Genomic DNA, 14062 nt, shown 5'->3' on the forward strand with positions numbered 1-14062 from the left:
AAAAGGGGCCCATTGGCCAGGCAAGAAGAGGTCCACGTGGATAGAAAGTCACTGAGGGCAGCTATCTGACATGTTTCGTGCCACGCACGTTCTCAAAGAAAGCTGGCCCCCTCAGTGACTGAACAAGTATATATATAGTAGCACATTCAAATGTAACCGGCGTTCCCGCCGTTCGCGCATGCGCAGTTCGCGCTTGCCGGTTCGCGCATGCGCAGTTCGCGCCTGCGGCGGCCATTTTGTTGAAGCTCAATGAGTATTGAAGCTTCTATTTACAGACATGGGAAGTGAACAGACAGAGTGTATGAATAGACACTCTACTTTCACCTCTCTCTCATGCTGAAGGCACAATATTACAGTGCTAATAGCCTATAGCAATGTGCATGTTTGGTAACAGGAGGCAATAAATACATCCTAAAAATGGATGATTGGGGAAATATGAGCTTATAACAGGGATCTCATACAAAGTAATCACCTGTTTGTTTAGTAAGGAGATCTATTATTTTTGCAGTTCCGTAGAACTACAGGTACCAGCTTTATCTTCCCAAACATGTATATATTCCTACAAATAGTCAATATTACACACCACAACAATGTAAAACATGATACAAAACATACTAAATTCATAATACTGGTTAAAAATGTGGACCGAGGATTATATTTGATAAAACACATGTAAGATATGGGCATAAAATAGTTAAATAATAATCATAAAATATAAAAATTCGATCTATAAGATTAATAATAATTTCATAAGAATAAATTGTGTGTACCAACCCAAATAGACCTGATGGAGTAGTGTACATCAAATTAGTGATAGAAAGTATCATATAGCAAAGAGGACCTGTCAAGACTTAGTCCTGGCCATACTCGCGTTTCGTTACTCTTCAATAATAAATACGTGATATAATAATTAACCCCCAGTAATCACCCCTAGAGGTCAAATAAAGTGTTGCACTCCATTATTACTATTCAGGAAAAAAACATGGTCCTTAAAGACCTAGATCATTTAAAAATAAAGAATTGGAATATGAAAGGCCTTAAAGAAACTGAAAAAATGAGAGAGGATTTACTAAAGGAGAAAGATCTAGTGATTCGATCAGCAGACAAGGGTGGAGGAGTGGTTATTCTGGATAAAAAAGATTATCTCACGCAGGCATATGATATCCTGAATGATGATACTACTTACAAAATATTACAAGGTAACCCCCTCATACCCTATAAAAAGGAGCTCAAAAGTCTTTTAAAAAGAGGGCATGAAACGGGAATTTTGAATAAAAAGGAGAAGGATTACCTGTGCCCTATAGCACCGAGGCTACCGTTTTTTTACAGTTTACCAAAAATACACAAGAACCCAGTTAAACCCCCAGGTAGACCTATAATAAGTGGCATAGGCTCATTGACCTCACGAATAGGACAATATATAGATTTTTTCCTGCAGCCATTGGTAGTTAACACACCGGCCTTTCTGAAAGATACAAAACAAGTAATAACAGACCTGAAAACCATCAGGATCCAACAACCCACTTATCTTGTAACGGCCGATGTGGCTTCATTGTATAGCAACATCAAACATTCTGATGGAATGCTAGCGGCCAAATCATATTTAAATATAGCACGAGATATCCCACCGCTACAAAAGGACTTCTTACTAGAACTTCTGGACTTCGCTATGAAGCGCAATTATTTTTGGTTTGGAGAACAATACTACCTGCAGATTACGGGCGTGGCTATGGGGGCAAAGTTTGCCCCCAGCCTAGCTAACCTGTTTATGGCAAACTGGGAGGAAGAAATTATCTATTCCAGAGACTGGCCGGACCTTGTGTTCTACAGACGCTATATTGACGACATTCTATTGTTATGGAAGGGCGATGAATATTCCTTAAAAAACTTTTTTAAAACTTTAAATTTTAATAATCTTAACATTAAGCTGACATATGAATATAGTTATTCGGAAATCAATTTTCTAGATCTAACACTTTTTATTGAAGACAATACTATTTTAACTAAAAGTTTTTTTAAAAAAACAGATCGGAATGGTTTCATTCCAAAAAACAGCTGCCATCATCCAAGATGGCTGAATGGGATTCCGAAAGGCCAGTTTCTGCGGATACGCAGAAATTGCAATAAATTGGAGGACTATAACGCACAAGCCAATATACTCAAATTACGGTTTGTGGAAAAAGGCTACGATAGCGGTATCCTAGAGAAAGAAATTGAAGAGGTGGGTAAGCTAGATAGAAAGAATCTCTTCATTCCCAAAGATAAACAGTATAACAATAGATTCTGTCCTTTCATCACTCAATTTTCTGTCCAGTATAAGAAGGTCTCCAGAATCATCAAAAAACACTGGCCTATACTCAAAAATGACCCCATACTGGGAGAGGTTTTACCGGAACATCCGGAAATTACGTTCCGCAAAGCCCCCCAGTTGAGAAATATGTTAGCACCAAATGTCGTCGACTCCCCAAGACAACCTTCTTTTAATTTTAACCAAAATCGAAAAGGCTTTTATCCTTGCAATCGCTGTATGCTATGCACACACAATGGGATTCACAAAAAACCAATTAAAAGTTTTAGATCAAACGCCACTGGGAAAACCTATGAGGTCCAAACGGTTATAACATGCTATAGTACTCATGTTGTCTACCTACTCGAATGTAGCTGTGGAAAACAATACATCGGTAGGACCACCAGACGCTTACGAGACAGACTTAGGGAACACCTAACGAATATTAAAAAAGGATATAAAGACCATTCTGTGTCTATGCATTTCCATAATGTACACAATAAAAATCCACACAATCTTAAATTTATGGGAATCGACATGGTCAACAGTCACTGGAGAGGCATTTTTAAAAGACGAACAGTATCAAGGTTAGAAACGAAATGGATATACCTACTGCGAACCTCAGCACCATCAGGCCTCAACATAGAATGGGATATTAACGGCTTTATAGACACTAGCTGAGAACAAGGGTATTATACAGGATCCAGCATAGAGCCACAATATACAGTTTTAATACATATTTTATTATGTCACGTTATATATTGCTAATTTTTACAATATATCCTGAATAGTAATAATGGAGTGCAACACTTTATTTGACCTCTAGGGGTGATTACTGGGGGTTAATTATTATATCACGTATTTATTATTGAAGAGTAACGAAACGCGAGTATGGCCAGGACTAAGTCTTGACAGGTCCTCTTTGCTATATGATACTTTCTATCACTAATTTGATGTACACTACTCCATCAGGTCTATTTGGGTTGGTACACACAATTTATTCTTATGAAATTATTATTAATCTTATAGATCGAATTTTTATATTTTATGATTATTATTTAACTATTTTATGCCCATATCTTACATGTGTTTTATCAAATATAATCCTCGGTCCACATTTTTAACCAGTATTATGAATTTAGTATGTTTTGTATCATGTTTTACATTGTTGTGGTGTGTAATATTGACTATTTGTAGGAATATATACATGTTTGGGAAGATAAAGCTGGTACCTGTAGTTCTACGGAACTGCAAAAATAATAGATCTCCTTACTAAACAAACAGGTGATTACTTTGTATGAGATCCCTGTTATAAGCTCATATTTCCCCGATCATCCATTTTTAGGATGTATTTATTGCCTCCTGTTACCAAACATGCACATTGTTATATGCTATTAGCACTGTAATATTGTGCCTTCAGCATGAGAGAGAGGTGAAAGTAGAGTGTCTATTCATACACTCTGTCTGTTCACTTCCCATGTCTGTAAATAGAAGCTTCAATACTCATTGAGCTTCAACAAAATGGCCGCCGCGGGCGCGAACCGGCAAGCGCGAACTGCGCATGCGCGAACGGCGGGAACGCCGGTTACATTTGAATGTGCTACTATATATATACTTGTTCAGTCACTGAGGGGGCCAGCTTTCTTTGAGAACGTGCGTGGCACGAAACATGTCAGATAGCTGCCCTCAGTGACTTTCTATCCACGTGGACCTCTTCTTGCCTGGCCAATGGGCCCCTTTTTTGCATATTATGTGAGTTATATTTTATCATTTTACTGCAAATTCTAAATAAAGTAATGCTGCACTTAGATATTTTTGTCCTCTGGCTCATTTTTGCTTGAGCCAATTTTCCCCAAGGAAACTATTGGATACTCTCCTGAGCTCTTTTTCCCCCTGGTGGTCGGCGAACATACTATATGCTTTGGGATACCTGGTCTGAAGTGATCCTGGTTGCTGGCTCCCTCCGGTGGTCTTCAATCATACCCCTGCCATTTGGAAATCCTGCTGCAATGCTGCGATAGATGTTGCCATAATCAGAACACCTGGGTCCAGATGCTCACACCTAGATGATCTCATCATCTACATGCGTTTTATATAGCGCTATCTGGTTAGTGCATATTATTCTCTTTTCTTCACCATTTGATGTCACGAATGTTTTATATCATATAGGAGCGCTGCATGCTTGTTTTATATAAAGATGTCACTTCTGACATCATTGCTTACGTGTGAAATCTGTGATCACAGAGGTCACATGGTACAAGGCTATTCAAAACAGCCTTGTACCATGTGACAAGCTGTGACCAATCACAGCTCACGCAGTATTTCTCAATGGCTGCAAGAATGTAGCCAGAGAGAAGGAGAAATGATTGTTTTTATAGCCTTTATGGATGTAAAAGCAATCAGTGTAAATGAAAAAAATAAATCATCACCCCCCACAAGTAGTAGTATCACTATGGTGACACTGTACTGCTAGGGTGCCAGTATGTTAAAAAAACAAAAAAAACCAAATATATAAAAAAAAATAAAAATGTAAAAAATTTTTTAAAAAATTAGAAATGTTTGGTTATAAACTAATTTGAGTTTTTTTTTTACTAAAAAGATAACTGAATAAATTTTGGCCAAGATTTATGAAGAAAGGTTTATTTGCAAAATTTATAAGAAAAACACTTTTTTTCCAAATTTTTGGACTTTGTCATTTATATAGCAAAATAAAAAAAAAATCCCAGTGGTGAAAAATACCACCAAAATAAAGTTTTATTGGTCTCAAAAAATGCAAAAAAATTCATATGGGTACAGTGTTGCATAACCGCATAGTTAAGAAACAGTCAGAAAGTGGCTGTTTCCATTTTAACTGAATCACGTGAGTGCTTTGCTTCATGAGTCCCTTTAATTCAAATACATTCACCATGAATACTGAACTTGTCTTCAATTGGCAGTAGGTGATAACATAAAAATACATACATCACTCATAGTGAAGATCTTATACATCTCTGGCAGGATGACAGGAGCAACCAAGGGCATCTGTGTATCTGTCACTTCTCTAGTGAACTCTGGGGGAAAAAGTAACAACATTAGTGCATGTTTAACCCCTTCACGCCTAAGGGTAAAACAAATCGAAATGCCCAAGCACAATTTTTCAACGTTGACATGTGTTAGTAAAACCGTACATATCATCACCACTACTTTGTACTTTGAGGTGAATTATACCGTGTTTTTTTCAGGACAAATTGGGCTTTCATTTGGTGGTAAATGGTAATGGATATCTCCTGATTTTTTTTTTTATCAAAGAAAAACTGGTCCAAAATAGTAAAAGAAAAAAATCATTTTTTTTATTTAGCTGTGTGTTTCCTGTTTCTACCACCAAAGAACAACCCAAAAAATTCTCCAGCTCTTGACGATCACAGCGTTACCATATATGTGTATGTTATTTGTTGTTTGTACCTGTAGTACAGCCCAGAAACAATTGTGCACATTTTGTTTTTGTCTTTTTTTTTTTTTTACCTACAACACACTGACATTGACACTGACACCAATTTTTTTTTTTTTACCTGACTTTTACCTTTTGACCTTGACCAAACAATAACCCTGGCACTATACTAGATCAAACCTTGATCTAGGTATTTTTTCTTTATTTTTTAAACCTTATCTTTTTTTTTTTACAAACATTTTTTTTTCTCTCTATGCCAGGAGTTTGAGAGATACAATGTATCTCTCTTCTCCATTCATAGAGAGAGAAAAAAACAAGGGGGCAGGGCTGCACAGTGAATGATCACTGTGATAGCTAATCAGAGGCTATCACAGCGATCATGTGACCTGGAATCAGGAGTCCCGGGTCCCGATTGTTAGAACGGGACCCGGGGCTCTCAGTGGCACTGCGGTCTTTGTGCTGGCAGCGCACAGTGCAAAACATTGGTTGGAGCTTAACTTCTGACATCATTGCTTACTACGTGTGAAATCTGTGAATGATCACAGAGGTCACATGGTACAAGGCTATTCATAACAGCCTTGTACCATGTGACAAGCTGTGACCAATCACAGCTCACACAGCATTTCTCAATCGCTGCAAGAATGGCAACACTGTACTGCTACGGTGACAGAATGTTAAAAAAAAAGATAAATAATATAAAAACATAAAATAAAAATGTAAAAAAAAATTTGAAAAATTATACTTTTTGGTTATAAACTAATTTGGGTTATTTTTTTTTCACTAAAAAGATAGCTGAATATATTTTGGGCAAGATTTATGAAGAAAAATGATTTGCAAAAAAAAACACTTTTTTCAAAATTTTTGCACTTTTTCATTTATAGAACAAGAAAAATAAAAATCCCAGTTGTGAATAAATACCAGCAAAATAAATTTGTATCTGTCACAAAAAAATGCTAAAAAATTCATATGGGTACAATGTTGCATAACCGCGCAATTGTCATTCAAAGTGTGATGGCACTGAAAGCTGAAAATTGGCCTGGACAGGAAGGGGGTAAAAGTCTCTGGACTTGAAGTGGTTAATTTCATGCATTCTATGCATGAAGGTAAAAAAACCTTCACTATGCAGCTCTCCTCCCCAGCCCCTCCTGATAATTACCTGAGCTCGATCCAGCGATATGCACGAAAGCGTCTGCTTTCCTGGCTCTCTGCCTCCTCACTGGATTAGAGACAGGAGCGGGAGCCATCCTTTTTTTATTTCTAATAAATTGAGCCTTTATTATCGCTTTTAACCTGTGGTGATGGTGCATTGAGTTTGCCACATTTGAAAAGCAGATCTGCACAAGTTTTTTCATTTTTTCCCACTTCACACATGCTCATTGGACTTTTTTCCACTCCAGATTATATCATTTTGCTTATTGTATTTTGGATTATTCACTACAATGTTAGTGTGTCAATTTATTACTGTATATTGGTGATTGATATATAATTTAAATAGGTAGCGCAACATTAATGTTTTCCATCTATTACCTTGTATTCGGGTATGAATGAGTGCTGCTTTCCCATTTTCGTTTATTTATGCGTTTTGAATTCATCAAGTTTTCGTTAATCTTCCTATTTATGTTTGAAGTGATTTATTGATTGTTACTGAACTCAAAGTTCTTATAAAATTTATAAAGGTGTGAAATATTGCCAATTCCCCAGGGCAGAGATGTTAAAATAGAATTATATTGAAGACAAACTGTGCTGAAGGCCCCCAACTTGTTAAAAACTGTTGTTCCAGACTGACATAGGTGGCCTCTTTTACATCTCTTGAGAGTTGTCCTCTTTCCAAAATGTTCTCCTCACTGTCATAAAGATGAGTATATGTGGGGTTGATTTACTAAAACTGGAGCATGCAAGATCTGGTGCAGTTCTGCACACAAACCAATCAGCTTCCAGGTTTTGTCAAAGCGTAAATTAATAAGCTGAAGTTAGAAGCTGATTGGTTTCTATGCAGAGCTGCACCAGATCTTGCATGCTCCAGTTTTTCCAGTTTCATGGTCCTGTTGCTTGCTTGACCTTGTGGATGTTGTAATGCTGTGGTTTCCAAACTGCGGCCCTATGCTTGCTTTTATCCAGTCCTTGGGGCACTATTTTCATCTACGAATACCAAAAATGGAGCATAATTCCCCCCCACTGACACCAATAAAAGGGCAGAATTCCTCCCAATAACACCAACAATGAGGCACAGTTACTCCCAATTACTCCCTTCCAGACAACATTCAGGTCTCCTCACCACTGATTTTGCTATCGGTGAGGAGACCTGCATGTTGTCTGGAAGGCTCCATAAGTGAAATTTGAGTTGCTAGGAGTTTGTTACAGTAGGCCACAAATTTGGTGATGTCAGATGGTACCCCATCCCAAAGCCTCGCATAGACTTCACTGATGAGATTATTGATCACCATTACCCTTGGGTGGTCATTTGGAGATTGTCAAGCAGGAATTTTCTCTCCCTGATTGGGATTCATTTGAAGGACACATCATACCTCAAAAGCTTGTTTGACTCTTAAGCCTTATCAGCTAGGAGTCCATTCTATTTGGTGAGTGCGGGCCATATTGGAAGTCACTGATGGTGTGGGCACGTTGGATTTCCTTTAGCACCGTTTTTTTGATTGGAACACTTTTTCTTCACCAATGATTTGGGACAGTGGATATTTTTCATATATTTTCACTTTTATTTATTTCACCAATGAAATATTCATTTTTTCACTGACAATGTTTTATTATTGATATTATGCATTATTTTTAAAAATGTGTTGCGCTGTTATATTCATATTTATGCAAAGCTGTGTACTTACAGTTGAAAGCACTAACACAGCACACAGTTAACCCTTTGATCGCCCCACATGTTAACCCCTTCCTGCCCAGTGCCATTAGTACAGTGTCAGTACTTATTAGCACTGATCACTGTATTGGTGTCACTGGGGATGTCAGTGACACCAAGTCAGTTCCCCCCAGTGTCAGCATGCCACCGCAGTCCCGCTATAAGTCGCCGATAGCTGCCATTAGTAGTGAAAAAACAATTAAAAATCCCAGTATATATTCCGTCATTAGTAAATGATATAGCTTTCACGTAAACCAATTCATTTACATGTATTGGGATTTTGTTGTAGCAAAGACATGTAGCAGAATACATTCTGCCTTAATTTTATGACAAAATTTGATTTAAATTTTTTTACTGGACATGTTTAATAGCAAAAAGTCCAAAATATTTTTTTTTTTCTCTCAAAATTCTGTCTTTTTTTTATATAGCGCAAAAAATAAAAAAAAGCACAGGTGATCAAATACCACTGAAAGAAAGCTTTATTCGTGGGGAAAAAAAGGACGTAAATTTAATTTGGGTGCAGCATTGCATGACCGCACAAATAAATGGCCTAGTCAGCAAGGAGGGTAAATCCTCTGGAGGGCAAGTGGTTAAATTACATAATGACAAGATTAACTTCAAACCAGCAATCCATCTAGTGTTATCTACAGTCTTGGAGCCAAGTGACTGATGCTGCCCAAATAACGTCCTTTATCAGACAGTATTAGAGATTTGTAAGTAAAGAAGCACCTACTTTTACATGACTGTAATTTTGACGAATATGAAGTTAAATCACAAATTCATTAAAAACTTAAGACAAACACAAATCTCTTAAACCCAGCATCTTCATAGGATGTTCAAAAGAAGCAGGGGGAGGTATATTTATGTAAAGCCAATATCCTCAATGTTCCTATCCTTTGTCTATGGAGGACTGGATAATTTTATAAGTAAAGTAGAAAATCGAAGTTAATGGATAGGTTTACCAGAATCTTCAAAGGCAGCACAACTCCCTACTCTAGCAAAAGTAGAAACAAAAGTTTTGGCTTTTGATATACTTTAAATGTCAATATTCAGTGGGGTCTCCATCCATTTCTTTGTGGTCTTCCTACATAGTTAAGTATTTCTAGACATTTAAGCAATCATCTTCTAAAGTGCAAACCATGAAACTTCTTTTAATGCTAAAGGAAAGATTAAGGCTGAAAAGCATTTCCTTGGGTACTATGGAATATAGCTACTACTCTAGGTAGAAATACATATCTACTTCGCACACCACTTCATCTGAAAAAGTTGTTACAGCATCCAAGGCTTGAAGGTCACTAAATTTGCTGGCTAAAATGATCCACACTGAAATCACAATTTCTGAAAGAAGACAAAGCACAGCAATGTACTTTCTTATAGAAGATTGCATATTATTCTACGTGAAAGGCCATACTGGTACACTGAAAACTGAATAATGACGATGTTAGAAAGGACCCAGAGTTGGTGCTCATCCTATGACCCTTTGGCATTTACTGTGTGGCTTGTGGACTCCAGACAGTAAACCGTTTTGGTGCTTATGAAAGCCAGTGTAGGAAAATATACTTTAGACTTGACTTCTAGTAGTTAAGAGTGTATATATGGTCAATATTTAAAATTGTATTAAATTTCCACATTGGATTTCAGATATTTCTAGCCTACTCCTATTAATGTGAATGATCTTGACATTTGTAAACCTTGTGAAGGTCATCACACATTTTATTTCCTTTAATTTCGTGGTACATATTCACTATGCCCTGTGAGTAGGCACTGCTGTCATACATTTCACAGAGCCTGCCTTTTGAACAGAGGTGCTGGATGGAGGGGTTTCAGAAAGTATAGTCAGTACAGGAATCACGTCTTGCAGGCAGCAAGGTATCATGGGATATGTAGTCCATAGTAGAGGAGAGGCTGCAAAGCATGCAGGGAATCCAGGAGGTTGTGGAAAGAGATTACCAGCAAAGACAGAACTCACAGCTAAATAGGAAATTTATCAAGTAAGCTTAGACTGCATTGTCAAAATAACTACTGTTACTATTGCTATTACAATGCTGATGGTATAAACGCGTTTGCTGTGGTCATAGGTTTTCTTTAATGGTTTGTGTTATTTCTTTCATGCCATCTTACTTTTTCTGTTCTGTCCATTCTTTTTTTATCTCATCTTTCACACTGGATCTTTCTGAGAGAAATATCAAATGTGGCACAACAACATTAACAAGGCTTTGAGGAACACAGATGTGAAAGCATTGACTTGTAAAGAATCTGCAGTCTTATGTAAAGTGTACCTAGTAGTATATGTCTGTTTTCTGAAGCATGTACTCAGTCTCAAACTACTCATATAGTATGTCTGCATTCTCTGAACAGCTCATGCTGCATGTCTTCTCTGACAGCATTCCTTTGCATTACATCTCTCCACAGTGATGGCCAAACTTTACAGTACAAAATAAGAACACCAGACATCAATCTGGACCATATACCATGGCCAAATCATTAATGCCAGAACTCTCTATGAAAAAGGTAGATCTGGACACATCAACAGATCACGCAGCACTGATAATAGAGCATCCATGGAAGAAACCGCAGATAACATGCTTTCCAAATAAGGAATGAGAAACCCCACTACAACATGACACTGAGGAAACCAGAAAAAAAAAATACAATTCCTGCTCAGCCAACTACACTCAGACCCACAGGACCGCTGGCCTACACTTCATAGCTGTGATCTGCCACCCAGAGTATCTCCTCTGATTGTTTACTTTTGACTGGTCCTTCTTCAGGAAGTCCACGTCTTTGCCTGCTTGACTTGGACGCTTACTAAAGGCAGTGACCAAGCTATCAGCTTCAGAAGAGGTAGAGAGGGGCAGTGGGGGAACTGGTCCCCGAGGGCAGGGCTTGACAAATTTTCTTTGAATCTAGGAGCCAGCTAAAAAAGTTGGGAGCCAGTTTTTTAAAAAAATGAACAAAAAGAAAGGAAAGACATCAAGTCGCTGCTTCACTGGTTCAGGGATTTAAAATCCTCGCAGCGTTCTCTCCTCCCAGCACTGACAGGACGGGCTAGACTGATTCTGATTGGTCAGCGCTATCCATGTGATGGTGCTGACCAATTAGAATGCCTCTTGTCCGTACACTGAGAGGTACGGATAGGAGATTAAGCTGTAGAGATTTCAAATCCCTGGAGCAGTGAAGCGGCGTCCTTGTGTCCGACAGCGGACGGCTGACAAAAACACAGGCGCAGGAAGCAATTTTTCATGGCGACCTGGGATTTGTCAAGCAGCACAGCCCCCCATACCACGCAGTACAAATCCCCCCGCCATATCGCACAATACAGCTCCCACCCATAGCACGCAGTACAACACACCCCCCCCCCATAGCACGCAGTACAACCCCCCCCCCCATGCCACACAGTACAGCCCCCCTCATATCACACAATTCAGCCCCCCAACATTTCACAAAGTACAGCTGCCCACCCATATCACGCATTACAGCCCACTCCATATCACACAGCAAAGCCACCCCCTCCCCCATATCACACATCAAATATGATCAGTACAGTACAGGGGCCTCCCATATGATCAGCACAACATAGGGGCCTCGCACATGCTCAATATGTGATTAGAGCAAAGAGAAACAGTGTGCCCCCCCCAATAGGTATAATACAGGGGCCCCATATATGATCAGTGAGACCCTCTGCCGCCAGACACCCCCCCCCCCCCTAGCAGAGTCCCGCTCACCCTGGCCAGCCCCTCGTTCCTCTGCCCATAGTGGTTAACTATGGAGACCAGGACCAGGTGAACCTTCACCACCGCACTGTTCAGAGCTGCTGGAGTCCCGGAACACATCCCCGAAGCCGCCATCACTGTCTGCCAGAGACAGAGGGCGGAGCCAGAATATTTAACACACAGCGCCAGCCAGGGATTGGATGGAGGGGAGGAGGTGGCTGTGCGTGCCCCTGTGTTATCCCTAAGGTGTGATTGGCTGGAGAGGGAGATCTAGGCGATTAAGCCACACGGATATCCCTGGATCTCTGAAGCGGCGTTCCGGTGCCTGCCAGCGGACTGCAGGCAGACCCCAGGCGCCAGGATGCAATTTCTAGTTGCCATAGCGACCTTGAATTTGTCGTTCTCTGCCCAAGGGGATAACAAGTGAAGTACAGTGGCTGGTTACCAGAGCAGGATATCACGATTCCCCATAGAACATGACTGTCAGTGATTACACTGTGGAATGAACTGCAAAGATGTGTTTGGCAAGTAAAGCGTAAGGTAAGTAAAGCAAAATGCACTACTGAATTTAGTTTTTTTTCATGGAGTTGGGCTTTGAATATTTAATGCAATTACATATTAAAGTGTGCCTTTTATTAATTTGCACCTGCTTTAACACAGCTATAAACATACTCAGTCTATATAAATGTATTTATACGTAATATACTACATACCTGTCAAAACTCTCATAGCACCATGAACAGCACTGACTTCACCACTCACTAGCATTTCCATGAGCAAATTGAAAAGCTGTGGCCAGGCTTCAGGCCAATCCCAGTGTGCTATTGCAGACACAGCATATGCAACGCTGGAACGTACTTTACTTATTGACTCCCGCAGACCTCGAGGAAGCAACAAACGGATTGCTGCCTTTGCCTAAATAAAGAATAAAATAAAAGCAACTTAAAAATCCAGATGTGGCTATATATATTCAAGGCTACAAAGATTACAATTCAAAGTTACTAACCCTTTCAGTAGTCTCGGGCAATCTGAACTTCTCTGACTGAGCACACCAATGATTTTCAACATACTGCTTCAAAACCACAGATGCCAGCTGAAAGCACACAAAGTCAGTAAAGTAACAGAAAAAGCAAAAACGTATTGATTTCTTTTTCACCGTCTCCAGAACTCAGATACCCTTAAAAATTTTGAAGCTCCCCATGACTAGCAATAAAAAAATATAGGCAAACACCAGACATAAGGACCTGTAAACTGTAATATTTAATTTTTCTTCTTGAGTTTAGTTATCTAAATGGCATCTAAAACATAAGATCAACTTTGACCAATCAAGCTGGTTAGAGATGGCTCAAACATCAATCCAATGTTTGTAAGTAACCCTCAACCTTTCAAGACATGCAAAACTGGGATTGGTTAAAAAGATTCTAAAAAGCTGCTTAAAGCCCATAAAGTATTAGGATAGTTGTTTTCTGAATCTCATTTTCTTTAGGTCAGCATTCACATGGCAAGTTTAACCACTTGAGCTCCTGAGGATTTACCCCCCTTAATGACCAGGCCTTTTTTTGCTGTTTGGCGCTGCACTAATTCAAATGATAATTGCGCGGTCATGCAATGCTGTACCCAAACGAAATTTACGTCCTTTTTTTCACACAAATAGAGCTTTCTTTTAGTGGTATTTTATCACCTGTGCACTTTTTATTTTTTGCGCTATAAACAAAAAAACCCACGAAAATTTTGAAAAAAACCCCAATATTTTCTACTTTCAGCTATAAAAA

General features: G+C 39.0%; 1 protein-coding gene across 1 annotated transcript in view; it reads right to left on the reverse strand.

Annotated features, from left to right (window-relative positions):
• The window catches only part of IPO9 (importin 9), an 88778-nt gene that overhangs the window by 58443 nt on the left and 16273 nt on the right, over positions 1–14062 (reverse strand). The window contains exons 3-5 of the mRNA XM_089653628.1: positions 13297–13383; positions 13004–13205; positions 5249–5337 (exon numbers count right to left, since the gene is read on the reverse strand). Of these exons, the coding sequence (XP_089509754.1) occupies positions 5249–5337; positions 13004–13205; positions 13297–13383 (378 nt within the window). The remainder of the gene's footprint in view (positions 1–5248; positions 5338–13003; positions 13206–13296; positions 13384–14062) is intronic.

This window comes from Staurois parvus, unplaced genomic scaffold, assembly GCF_062004578.1.
Source record: "Staurois parvus isolate SC_StPar_1 unplaced genomic scaffold, SC_StPar_1.0 ptg000717l, whole genome shotgun sequence".
Classification (NCBI taxonomy): Eukaryota; Metazoa; Chordata; class Amphibia; order Anura; family Ranidae; genus Staurois; species Staurois parvus.